This window comes from Oncorhynchus clarkii, chromosome 28 (assembly GCF_045791955.1).
Source record: "Oncorhynchus clarkii lewisi isolate Uvic-CL-2024 chromosome 28, UVic_Ocla_1.0, whole genome shotgun sequence".
NCBI lineage: Eukaryota > Metazoa > Chordata > Actinopteri > Salmoniformes > Salmonidae > Oncorhynchus > Oncorhynchus clarkii.
In genome coordinates this window covers 1670354-1684229 of record NC_092174.1, presented here as the reverse complement: position 1 = coordinate 1684229, position 13876 = coordinate 1670354, and the positions used below count along the sequence as shown (strand labels likewise).

The 13876-nt window shown below is 40.6% G+C and overlaps 1 protein-coding gene across 1 annotated transcript in view; it reads right to left on the bottom strand.

Moving 5' to 3' along the window:
- Window positions 1–13165, bottom strand: part of LOC139387147 (dynein axonemal assembly factor 11) — an 82764-nt gene extending 69599 nt beyond the window's left edge. Inside the window, exons 1-6 of the mRNA XM_071133181.1 lie at window positions 13111–13165; window positions 12632–12799; window positions 12381–12458; window positions 11953–12125; window positions 10232–10476; window positions 9857–10030 (exon numbers count right to left, since the gene is read on the bottom strand). Coding sequence (XP_070989282.1) covers window positions 9857–10030; window positions 10232–10476; window positions 11953–12125; window positions 12381–12458; window positions 12632–12799; window positions 13111–13120 — 848 coding nt within the window. The 5' untranslated portion in view covers window positions 13121–13165. The remainder of the gene's footprint in view (window positions 1–9856; window positions 10031–10231; window positions 10477–11952; window positions 12126–12380; window positions 12459–12631; window positions 12800–13110) is intronic.
- Between the last annotated feature and the right edge of the window lie 711 nt (window positions 13166–13876).

Here is a 13876-nt window from a genome sequence, read left to right as displayed (position 1 = left end):
TTAACGCGTTAATTAATACATTTTTTACGTAGTCATTGGAAATTGATTACAGTATCACTTGTATTTCATATGTCACAACGATTAATCGATATCTATGCTATGATGCTGGTAAAGTTGTCTCGCGCACCTACAACGCTGGTCTTTTTTTTTTTGTTTTAAAGCTAGCCGTTTGGATACAAACAATGTTCTTCCCCAAAAACATAGCAAAATGACAATCTGTTTCAGTAGCTATAGTTAGCTAGCCTTTTTGGGATAGGGGGCAGCATTTTTACTTTTGGATGAATAGCGTGCCCAGAGTGAACTGCCTCCTACTCTGTCCCAGATGCTAATGTATGCCTATTGGATAGAAAACACTCTGAAGTTTCTAAAACTGTTTGAATGATGTCTGTGAGTATAACAGAACTCATATGGCAGGCGAAAACCTGAGAAAAATCCAACCAGGAAGTGGCATATCTGAGGTCTGTAGTTTTTCAAAGCTTGGCCTACCAAATACACCGTGTCTATGGAGTCAAGTTGCACTTCCTACTGCTTCCACTAGATGTCAACTGTCTATAGAAACTTGTTTCAGGTTTCTGCTATAAAGGAGGGGGGAATGGGAGCTGAATGAGTCATGGGTCTGGCAGAGTGTCTCAGACTCATGACGCGCACTCCCGACAGAGTTAGCTCTCGTTCCAGTGCTTTTCTTCAGACAATGAAATTCTCCGGTTGGAACCTTATTGATGATTTATGTTAAAAACATCCTAAAGATTGATTCCATACATCGTTTGACTTGTTTCTACGACCTGTAACGGAACTTTCCGAGTTTCTGTCTGGATGAAGTGCTCGCGCCTCATGAAGATGGATTACTGGGCTGAACACCCTAACAACAAGTGGCTATTTGGACATAAATTATGGACTTTATGGAACAAATCAGTCATTTATTGTCGAACAGGGATTTCTGGGAGTGCCTTCTGATGAAGATCAAAGGTAAGTGAATATTTATAGTGTTTTTTCTAACTTCTGTTGACTCCAACATGGCGGATATTTCTCTGGCTGGATTGGGCTCTGAGCGCCGTTCTGAGATTATGCTTTTTCCGTAAAGTTTTTTTGAAATCTGACACAGCGGTTGCATTAAGGAGAAGTCTATCTTTAATTCTGTGAATAACACTTGTATCTTTTATCAATGTGTATTATGAGTATTTCTGCAAAATCACCGGATGTTTTGGAATCATAACATTACTGCACGTAACGCGCCAATGTAAACTGAGATTTTTGGATATAAATATACACTTTATCGGACAAAACATACATTTATTGTGTAGCATGATGTCCTATGAGTGTCATCTGATGAAGATCATCAAAGGTTAGTGATTAATTTTATCTATATTTCTGCTTTTTGTGACTCCTATCTTTGTCTGGAAAAACAATCATATGTTGTGCTTTCACTGTAAAGCATTTTTGAAATCGGACATGATGGGTAGATTAACATAAAGTGTATCTTTCATTTGTTGTATTGGACTTGTTAATGTGTGAAAGTTACATATTTCAAAAAAATATTTTTGAATTTCAGCTGAATGTTGTCGAGGGGTTCCGCTAGTGGAACGCCTGCCCTAGAACGGCTATCTAACTATATAGCTAGGTGTCATCATCTAAAATAACCCTAATTTATAAGACCGTTCTTATTTGAATAATGGTGGTCAGACCCATCTATGTGAAGCTAGCCACAATAAGGATTAGCCACAATAGTGGACTTTGAGGTTAGCCTTCAAAATAAAAGTATGGCCTAATTCTACTATTTGAATTAATTTGCATCACTGTCAATGACATACTTTTATTTTGAAGGCAAACAGCAAATTCCACTATTGTGCCTAATCCTTATTGTGTCTCGCTTCACAACACATAACCCGGTCCGGTCGAGCTAGCCAGATGACGCTAGCTGGCTGCTTATAACGTTAGCTTTGGGCAACAGGGTTAAGTAGCTGGCTAGCTATTTATTTTCATGAAGTTCAATTTCAGTAGGTGAACAACAAATGGCAACCTAGCTAATACTTACTCACAAGGATTCCTAAATCTTTGCTAAGAATAATGAAAATGACTGCAGTTTCTACTGGACATTGCTTTCAGACTGGTTGTATTGGTGCTAGCTAGGTACCAAGCTAAAGCTAGCTACCCCAGAAGTTGCGGTTGAACAAATTATGCTTTATTACCAACGCGGTATTGTAAACACATCGTTCGTGGCCGGTGTTTGCTTTTTTGTACAGCTTTGACAGTGCTACTGTATATTTTTTGACACGTAAAGACCCAAATGGCGTTCAATAGTATGTATATCGTGAAGCTAACAGCAGTGACGCTATTACTGTGTAACTCCGGTAGGGCAACATCTAAAAAAATAGCGCACTTGGTAGTGTGTACCGGTGCTCGACCAGTAGGTGAAAGCCAACATCACCCACGACAGAGAACAGTTGATTGTCAAGGGTAATGAATTCCATTATCTTGGCTTTAATGGATTTCCCTTTTGAGTGGTCTCGCTGAAATGTTCTTACTCTATCAAATGACTGCTGGACTTGTTGACTGCTCGATCCACACAGCAGACATTGTGGGCTAGGTTAAGAATGCTGTGTTGCACGTGTAGCGCAAAATGTTACGTGGCGTCATTACCTCATGTACCTACGTTATATAGGTATGCACGTCAGCTTTGACATCGGTTTTGCACAACTAGACATCGGGTCCGATATGTTCATCGATATATCGTGCATCCCCTATTCAGACCCCTTCCCCTTTTCCATATTTTGTTAAGTTATGGCCTTATTGTAAAATATTTTTTTAATCCATCTACACACAATACCCCAAAATGACAAAGCGAAAACAGGTTTTGAGAAATGTTTGCAAATGTATTAAAATAAAAACAGAAATACCTTATTTACATACAGTGGGGAGAACAAGTATTTGATACACTGCCGATTTTGCAGGTTTTCCTACTTACAAAGCATGTAGAGGTCTGTAATTTTTTATCATAGGTACACTTCAACTGTGAGAGACGGAATCTAAAACAAAAATCCAGAAAATCACATTGTATGATTTTTAAGTAATTAATTAGCATTTTACTGCATGACATAAGTATTTGATCACCTACCAACCAGTAAGAATTCCGGCTTTCACAGACCTGTTAGTTTTCCTTTAAGAAGCCCTCCTGTTCTCCACTCATTACCTGTATTAACTGCACCTGTTTGAACTCGTTACCTGTATAAAAGACACCTGTCCACACACTCAATCAAACAGACTCCAACCTCTCCACAATGGCCAAGACCAGAGAGCTGTGTAAGGACATCAGGGATAAAATTGTAGACCTGCACAAGGCTGGGATGGGCTACAGTACAATAGGCAAGCAGCTTGGTGAGAAGGCAACAACTGTTGGCGCAATTATTAGAAAATGGAAGAAGTTCAAGATGACGGTCAATAACCCTCGGTCTGGGGCTCCATGCAAGATCTCACCTCGTGGGGCATCAATGATCATGAGGAAGGTGAGGGATCAGCCCAGAACTACACGGCAGGACCTGGTCAATGACCTGAAGAGAGCTGGGACCACAGTCTCAAAGAAAACCATTAGTAACACACTATGCCGTCATGGATTAAAATCCTGCAGCACACGCAAGGTCCCTCTGCTCAAGCCAGCGCATGTCCAGGCCCGTCTGAAGTTTGCCAATGACCATCTGGATGATCCAGAGGAGGAATGGGAGAAGGTCATGTGTTCTGATGTGACAAAAATATATATTTTTGGTCTAAACTCCACTCACCGTGTTTGGAGGAAGAAGAAGGATGAGTACAACCCCAAGAACACCATCCCAACTATGAAGCATGGAGGTGGAAACATCATTCTTTGGGGATGCTTTTCTGCAAAGGGGACAGGACGACTGCACCGTATTGAGGGGAGGATGGATGGGGCCATGTATCGCGAGATCTTGGCCAACAACCTCCTTCCCTCAGTAAGAGCATTGAAGATGGGTTGTGGCTGGGTCCTCCAGAATGACAACGACCCGAAACACACAACCAGGGCAACTAAGGAGTGACTCCGTAAGAAGCATCTCAAGGTCCTGGAGTGGCCTAGCCAGTCTCCAGACCTGAACCCAATAGAAAATCTTTGGAGGGAGCTGAAAGTCCGTATTGCCCAGCGACAGCCCCGAAACCTGAAGGATCTGGAGAAGGTCTGTATGGAGGAGTGGGCCAAAATCCCTGCAGCAGTGTGTGCAAACCTGGTCAAGAACTACAGGAAACGTATATGCTCTCTGTAATTGCAAACAAAGGTTTCTGTACCAAATATTAAGTTCTGCTTTTCTGATGTATCAAATACTTACAGTGCCTTGAGAAAGTATTCGGCCCCCTTGAACTTTGCGACCTTTTGCCACATTTCAGGCTTCAAACATAAATATATAAAACTGTATTTTTTTGTGAAGAATCAACAACAAGTGGGACACAATCATGAAGTGGAACGACATTTATTGGGTATTTCAAACTTTTTTAACAAATCAAAAACTGAAAAATTGGCCGTGCAAAATTATTCAGCCCCTTTACTTTCAGTGCAGCAAACTCTCTCCAGAAGTTCAGTGAGGATCTCTGAATGATCCAATGTTGACCTAAATGACTAATGATGATAAATACAATCCACCTGTGTGTAATCAAGTCTCCGTATAAATGCACCTGCACTGTGATAGTCTCAGAGGTCCGTTAAAAGTGCAGAGAGCATCATGAAGAACAAGGAACACACCAGGCAGGTCCGAGATACTGTTGTGAAGAAGTTTAAAGCTGGATTTGGATACAAAAAGATTTCCCAAACTTTAAACATCCCAAGGAGCACTGTGCAAGCGATAATATTGAAATGGAAGGAGTATCAGACCACTGCAAATCTACCAAGACCTGGCCGTCCCTCTAAACTTTCAGCTCATACAAGGAGAAGACTGATCAGAGATGCAGCCAAGAGGCCCTCTGGATGAACTGCAGAGATCTACAGCTGAGGTGGGAGACTCTGTCCATAGGACAACAATCAGTCGTATATTGCACAAATCTGGCCTTTATGGAAGAGTGGCAAGAAGAAAGCCATTTCTTAAAGATATCCATAAAAAGTGTTGTTTAAAGTTTGCCACAAGCCACCTGGGAGACACACCAAACATGTGGAAGAAGGTGCTCTGGTCAGATGAAACCAAAATTGAACTTTTTGGCAACAATGCAAAACGTTATGTTTGGCGTAAAAGCAACACAGCTGAACACACCATCCCCACTGTCAAACATGGTGGTGGCAGCATCATGGTTTGGGCCTGCTTTTCTTCAGCAGGGACAGGGAAGATGGTTAAAATTGATGGGAAGATGGATGGAGCCAAATACAGGACCATTCTGGAAGAAAACCTGATGGAGTCTGCAAAAGACCTGAGACTGGGACGGAGATTTGTCTTCCAACAAGACAATGATCCAAAACATAAAACAAAATCTACAATGGAATGGTTCAAAAATAAACATATCCAGGTGTTAGAATGGCCAAGTCAAAGTCCAGACCTGAATCCAATTGAGAATCTGTGGAAAGAACTGAAAACTGCTGTTCACAAATGCTCTCCATCCAACCTCGCTGAGCTCGAGCTGTTTTGCAAGGAGGAATGGGAAAAAAATTCAGTCTCTCGATGTGCAAAACTGATAGAGACTTACCCCAAGCGACTTACAGCTGTAATCGCAGCAAAAGGTGGCGCTACAAAGTATTAACTTAAGGGGGCTGAATAATTTTGCACACCCAATTTTTCAGTTTTTGATTTGTTAAAAAAGTTTGAAATATCCAATAAATGTCGTTCCACTTCATGATTGTGTCCCACTTGTTGTTGATTCTTCACAAAAAAATACAGTTTTATATCTTTATGTTTGAAGCCTGAAATGTGGCAAAAGGTCGCAAAGTTCAAGGGGGCCGAATACTTTCGCAAGGCACTGTATGTCATGCAATAAAATGCAAATTAATTACTTAAAAATCATACAATGTGATTTTCTGGATTTTTGTTTTAGATTCCGTCGCTCACAGTTGAAGTGTACCTATGATAACAATTACAGACCTCTACATGCTTTGTAAGTAGGAAAACCTGCAAAATCGGCAGTGTATCAAATACTTGTTCTCCCCACTGTAAGTATTCAGACCCTTTGCTATGAGACTCAAATTGAGCTCAGGTGCATCCTGATCATCCTTGAGATGGTTCTACAACTTGATTGGAGTCCACCTGTGGTTAATTCAATTTGACTGTTCTTGATTTGGAAAGCCACACACCTGTCTACATAAGATCACACAGTTGACACCACATGTCAGAACAAAAACCAAGCCATGAGGTCCAAAGAATTGTCAATTGAGCTCCGAGACCAAAACATTTCTGCAACATTGAAGGTCCCTGAGAACACAGTGGCCACCATCATTCTAAAATGGAAGAAGTTTGGAACCACCAAGGCTCTTCCCAGAGCTGGCTGCCTGGCCAAACTGAGCAATTGGTGGAAAAGGGCCTTGGTCAGGGAGGTGACCAAAGAACCTGATGGTCACTCTGACAGAGTTCCTCTGTGGAGATGGGAGAACCTTCCAGAAGGACAACCATCTCTGCAGCACTCCACCAATTAGGCCTTTACGGTAGAGTGGCCAGACGGAAGCCACTCCTCAGTAAAAGGCACATGACTGCGCACTTGGAGTTTGCCAAACAGCACCTAAAGGACTCTCAGACCATGATAAACAAGATTATCTGGTCTGATAAAACCAAAGATTTAACTCTTTGGCCTGAATGCTAAGCGACACGTAAAAAGAAAACCTTGGACCATCCCTACAGTGAAGCATGCTGGTGACAGCATCATGCTTTGGGATGTTATTCAGCGGCAGGGACTGGGAAACTAGTCAGGGTTGAAGGAAAGATGAACAGAGCAAAGTACAGAGAGATCCTTGATGAAAACTTGCTCCAGGACCTCAGACTGGGGTGAAAGTCCACCTTCCAACAGGACAATGACCCTAAGCACACAGCCAAGACAATGCAGGATTGGCTTCGGGACAAGTCTCTGAGTGTCCTTGAGTGGCCCAGCCAGAGCCCGGAGTTGAACCCGATCGATCGAACATCTCCGGAGAGACCTGAAAATATCTGTGCAGAGACGCTACACATGCAAACTGACAGAGCTTGAGAGGATCTGCAGAGAAGAATGGGACAAACTTCTCAAATACTGGTGTGGCAAGCTTGTAGTGTCATACCCAAGAAGACTAGAGGTTGTAATCGCTGCCAAAGGTGCTTCAACAAAGTACTGAGTAAAGTGTCTGAATAATTAGGTAAATGTAATATTTCAGTTTTGTATGGTTTTTAAATAATTTTGCAGACATTTCTAAAAACCTGGATTTGCTTTGTCATTATTGGGTATTGTGTGTATTTAGATTTTTTTTAAATGAAAACAAATGTAATCCATTTTAGAATAAGACTAACGTAACAAAATATGGAAAAAGTCAAGGGGTCTGAATACTTTCCGAATGCACTGTATATGATAGACGGACGGACAGAGAGACAGAGCCATAGAAAGCGGCGGCCTATAACATATTGGATTATTTGTAGATGAGTGTACCCAGCTATCAACAAACGTCCCCACAACTTCAGAGAATGTTCCGTTAAGAGTCTCATTAGGTCTTTAGGAGAATATTCCATCAACGTTCTGCCAAACATTCACATTACATGGTTGCCATGTTCTCAGAATATAAGATATTAATGTTCTAGACACGCTTCATGGGACGTTGCAGGAACATTTCTGTTTATCAGTTGTGAGGATGTCGCCTGATGGTCCCAAAGACCACAAAGAAAATGTAAAATCAATACACATCAGACCTTGTCACTGCTGCCGAGCCCATCAAGGCCCTGATTAGTGAACCACTGATCCATTCACAACTCTTTGTCTGTTGGCAAAGTTAGGGACACACAAAAACAGCACTTTCAATTGACATATGATTAAATTGTGAAGGTTAATTTATATAGTAATTATTACTCACCTGGGATTTGAACACACAACCTCTTGGTTCACAGTACTCTGATCTTCCTGCTATGCCACCACATCCTTGGCAGGTATCAGTTTATCTTAATATACTCATTATTGATCTTAGTTACGTATTTCAGCAAATTTAAGGGCTTTCTGTATTGTTGTCTAATGTTGGTGGGGCATGTTAACCTGTTTTAATGATACTCCTGAATCACTATGATCAATAAACATTTTCTTGAGTGTACTTTTAATAAAGCTGAGATTTACTTCAAAGTGCATTCCCCCTATGGAGAGTTCTCTTTGAGATGCTCAGCTATAGCCTTTAGGATTAATAAATAATTTGAATTTATTACGTAGTGGAAATATGTTCATAATTCATGCTCAAGAGAAATCCTACAGATTCCCATCTTTCAATGATAAACTCATTTTAATTCGATCAGATAGGTGTGTTGTGGTGCTGCATTCACATGATAGTTAGAACTGGGAAACTCAGAAATGTACAACTTGTTAATTTGTTGAACGCGGCACATGTATAACTAGAACTAGTTATCAAGTCGAACATTTCTGAGTTTCCTAGTTCCAACTAGCAGGTGAACGTGGCATAACTGTAACATATATTGCGAAGAATGTGAGAGTAGGGTGACTCCCCTAGCGGGTCTCGAACCCAGGCAGGCCAACATCACCAATGACAAAAGCTCTCGCCACTGTACCAATAAGGGATATCTCTAGGGCAGCGTTTCCCAATCCCAGCCCTCAGGACCCCAAGGGGTGCACAATTTGGTTTTTGCTAACACTACATAGCTGTTTCAAATGATCAAAGCTTGATGATTAGTTTTTATTTGACTCAGCTGCGTAGCGAAAAAAACTAAAACTCCTTGGGGTCCAGAGGACCGAGTTTGGGAAACCCTGCTCTGGGGCATGTGCTTATTGGGCAATTATAGTTAGGCCCTATCCAGAAGCAAACTCTAAACCCTCCTCCCTAGGCACTTGTGTAGATCTGAAACAACTTGATAGGTGTAAGGCTGTAAGCAATAGGGGGAAAGCACTTCGAAGTAAATCTGAGCTCTGTTAAAAGTACACTCAACAAAAACTTGTATTGATCATTGTGATTCAGGAGTATCATTAAAACAGGTTACTGTGTCCCAACCAACATTAGACAACTGTACAGAAATCCCTCAAATTTTGTGTAACCCATGTTGAATAATAATTAGTGTATAAATGAACATGCACAATGTAATCATGTATATCAAAGTGTGTAAAATATTTAAGTTGAAAACACTGTGTTGAAAGCACTGTGTGTGAGAGTATCCCAAACCTTCCCAACAGACAAAAAGCTATCAGTGGTTCACCAATCAGGGCCTTGACTGGCTCAGCAACAGTAACAAGGTGTGATGTAAAATGAATATTTTTTTGTGGGGGAGAACGACTCTTTGGGACTGTCGACATCCTGACAACTGATACAGACACATTTTCCTACGTTCTCATGAAACGTGTCTAGAACATGAATATCTTATATTCTGAGAATATGTCAACCATGTTCTGTACATGTTTGGTGGGATGTTGATGGAATATTCTCCTAACCCTCAGAAAACTGGACACATGCTACAAACCCATAAAACGCATCTAGAACATTAATGTTGTATATTCTGAGTACATTGTAACCACATTGTAACCACATTCTAGATAAGTTCTGCTTGATATGAAGGGAATGGTCTCCTAACTTTAACAGCAAAACATTCTAAAGTTTTTGATAATATAGATAGGGGAACATTCTAAGCGAAAACTGTACACTCAAACAGTAGGGGAGCATTACGAGTAACATTACAAAAACATTCGCTCTCCCTAGAATTGTTGGCTGTTTACCTACCTTTCTTTTGCCTTTTTCTTCTCGTCAAGGTGGCAGTGAGCCTCCAGGCGTGACTCTGGAGTATAGGCACAAGGTTTCTCCCAAAACTCCCTCTCCTGGTCTTCTGAAGAAAGGCAGCTTGTCTTCTCTTTCTCCTCTCTCCCTTGGGTCTCCTTGTTTTCTTCATGCACAGGGCTATAGATCAATAAACAAAAAAAACTCTTCAGAGTTATTAAAAACATTTCATTAAACGGAGTGATTGATAGCGAACTGAAATACAGTATCGGGCCAACTGAATTCAATAACTTCAGATGAGGTTAGGGTTACTCCACAGATACACCAGTTATCCTTGCTGTTCTACATAAAATAAAATCAAGGTGGAAAGCTTGAACATACATGATGTTGTTGATGTCAGTGTACCAGCGAGCATCAAAGCCAGGATTCTTCGCTTTAACAGAGGAGCGGCTTTCCCTTTTCGGCCCCCGCTGCACTTCTCCTCCCTCTCTCTGGGCCTCCTCTTTCTCACTCGCTCTCTTCTGCAGGTAATCCTGCTCCTGCTGCCGAATCCGCCTCCTTACCTCATCTAGGCCTTGTCTGGCTCGGATCCTTTCCGACCTGCCAATCTCTTTCCCATCCAGATACTGCAAAAAATGTAAAAAATATTTCCCCTACCATGCTAGGCTATCTCCAGGAGAGCAAGTACATGCTAGACTAGCGATTGTGTGTGTGTGTTTTTGCGCATATCTTTTAAGAAAATGCATGGACACTACTGTGAGTCGCTTTGGATAAAAGTATCTGTTAAAGGCATACACCGAGTGTACTAAACGTTTTATAAAAACATTTATTTCACCTTTATTTAACCAGGTAGGCAAGTTGAGAACAAGTTCTCATTTACAATTACAACTTTAAGGACATCTGCTTTTTCCATGACAGACTTACCAGATGAATCCAGGTTTCAATGTCACATGCACAAGTACAGTGAAATGCCTTTCTTGCAAGTGCTAACCCCAACAGCACAGTAATCAATAACATTGTAATACAACAAAAATGTTAAAGGTAGAACAAAAACACACAAGATGTAAAAATAAGAAGATGATGAACAGGATAAAGTAAGTAAGCATACTATATACTGGGTCAGTTCAAGTACCATATATACAATGTGCAGGGATACTATGACGTCACTTGCTAAATCCACTTCAATCAGTGTAGATGAAGGGGAAGAGACAGGTTAAAACATTATTTTTAAGCCTTGAGACAACTGAGACATTGATTGTGCATGTGAGTCATTCATAGGGTGAATGGACAAGACAAAATATGTAAGTGCCTTTGAACGGGGTATGGTAGTAGGTGCCAGAACTGCAACGCTCATGGGTTCTTCCACTTCAATATTTTCCCGTGTATATCAAGGATGGTCCATCCCCCAAAGGCCATCCAGCCAACTTGACAACTGTGGGAAGCATTGGAGTGAACATGGGCCAGCATCCCTGTGTAATGCTTTCAACACCTTGTAGAGTCCACACCCCAACGAATTGAGGCTATTCTGAGGGCAAAAGGGGGGGGGGTAACTCAAATTTAGTAAGGTGTTCCTAATGTTTAGTGTACTCAGTGTATATTTGAAGCCCAGTTAGCACATTTGCTTCCTTGGAAGTTGTTGGTTTCCAATTGGTTCTGGGAACGAAGCCATAAGTTTCCTGACTTGTAAAACTGAATGTTTTTTTTAAGAGAAAGGAAGTGAACATTTCACCTGTTCTGGAAATGTTACTTTTTAGGTTGTTGGGAGGTTCTGAGAACATTTTACGATGGTTACTGGAAAATTGTCCTGAGAGTTTTTATTAACGTTCTGAGTACGGAAATGATAGGTTATTTGAAGGTAATTAAATAAAGTACTGAGAACTTGTTTTAATAACACTGCTAGCTTAGTTTGGGTTAATTGTTTTGAACTCCAAGCATAGATAGGACACGTGGAAATGTATTTGCTTAGGCATTAATAATGCAAGCATCTATTTTTTTATTGTGGCACGGCATCAGTGAGATTTGAACTTATGATCTTAATTTCACTGTACTTGTGCAAAGTGACATTAAAACTTGACATTTCTGTTTTATATCCCTCCTGATACCTTCAGTTGGGGCAGTGAAGCCACAACGTATTGCCTGTAGCCCTCAAACTCAGTGCAGGGGTTCCCCACCAGGAAAAGCTCTCGGAGATGGAGGTTGTTCTTCAATGACTCCACACTGCTCAACCGGCCCACAAAATTCACTGTCAGGTCCAGCTTCTGGAGACTCTCACATCCTGTTGTAACGGGTTGAGAAGGCAAGAATAGTATGAGTAAAGCTCTATTTGGCCTATTTCATTCTCTAAAGCCAGAATGGAATTGCTATTTTTAGTCAAAACACAGGTGGATTTGTTTTATGTCAATTTAAACTATGGTTGAGGGGAAATACTATTAAAAACAGACTTTTGGTCATTTCCTTAGCCTACATTAATACAAACAGATGGGACAATGTTGTAAAATAGTAGAAGTGGCTATGTGCACAAAATACTAACCTTCCAGGTTTTCGATCAGTTCAACGTTGTTCAAAGCAAGGTTTAGATACTCCAACTTTTTCAATCTATATACATTTTCTGTGGAGAGCAAATTAATACATATTTCTAAATATTTAAATTGCATTTATGGTTAACGAAATACAAATATAAAATATAGGGTAGTTAGATTAGGCCCAAATTAAATGAAACAATGTCAAGTTAATTTAATTGCAATTCTATAAAAAGAGGAAGGGTAAAGAAATTAGAATCACCTATTCTGGGAATGAGATTGTTTTGAAGATACAGAATTTTGAGGTCCCTGCACCACTTATCAATGTGTTCTATTTTCTCAATATCTTGTTGATGCAAAGACACCTCCTCTAAGGAAAGGATCTCGCAGTTGTTATGCTCTGCCCGACGTCGTACCATGTCTTCTGTGACTGTAGATTATGGAAAAAGGATGTGAGGCAAATGGTATAGCTACGTTACTGTAGTAGACCAAAGTAGAAACAACAAGTGACACGTTGATGCTATCTAGGCTACCTATCTAGCTAGCTAGCTTATTCGGTTGCTTGTATCACTGAAGTGAACAAGTTAAGTAGCTAACTTAGCTAGTTGAAGAATACCAAATAAGACAGCACCATAATGTCATTCCATTTTGTCTAATAACGACTCGCTAGCCATATTTATTTTGTGCATTGGTGACAAAATGGTTAAATTATCGGGATTAGCCAACCAACTTTGTACTTACTCAGGACCATCTTTCTTCTCTTCTGTTTGGCAGGCGTTGCTACTAGAAACCAACACTGTTTGGAAGATGTCAGCGGGTGCGCTCGGTATGCACAGTCAGGGAATTCCTTTCAATTGGCCCGCGGTCAGCCCCCTTCAATTGTAGTCCGAATGCAGCAAGGGTCCAGGGGCGTTCCCTGATAAGTGGGCGGTCCATGACAAGGTTAATTCCTAGACAAGCCCTTCTTTCTTCTCATTGGCATCTCGCTAGCTGTCGTGTCTTTGCCGCGTTCTTCTTAAATCCACACTATGCCCCCATTACAGACCATCCTCATAAGTGTTTGACTTTTTTTGTAGTCCTAAAAAACGGAAATTGAGTTACGTCTCGTTCGTTCAGCCATTGCTATGGGGAAAATGTATGTGGAAAGAATAGGGTTTTGGGATTAACATCGAAAATAAGGTCTGAGGTTAACAGAGGTTTAAGATATTTTATACGTTTTGTTCTATGAGATAATATCAGTCAGTTAACACAACCCTTATGAATTATCAAGCCTTTTATGTGCTTTTAAAAATTGCATAAATTGTTCAAAATTCACATAGTGACATTAGCTGATTAATATTATCTCATAGAACAAAACGTATAAGAGCAACTAAGCCTGTGTTTACCACGGCCTTATTAAAAAAATATATATGTTAACTATTTTCTGGCCCATAGGCTTTACCCAACGAAAAATGGCGGAGTTAGTGCCTACAAAAAGACGCCATTACTATTTCTCTCTATCAGCGGG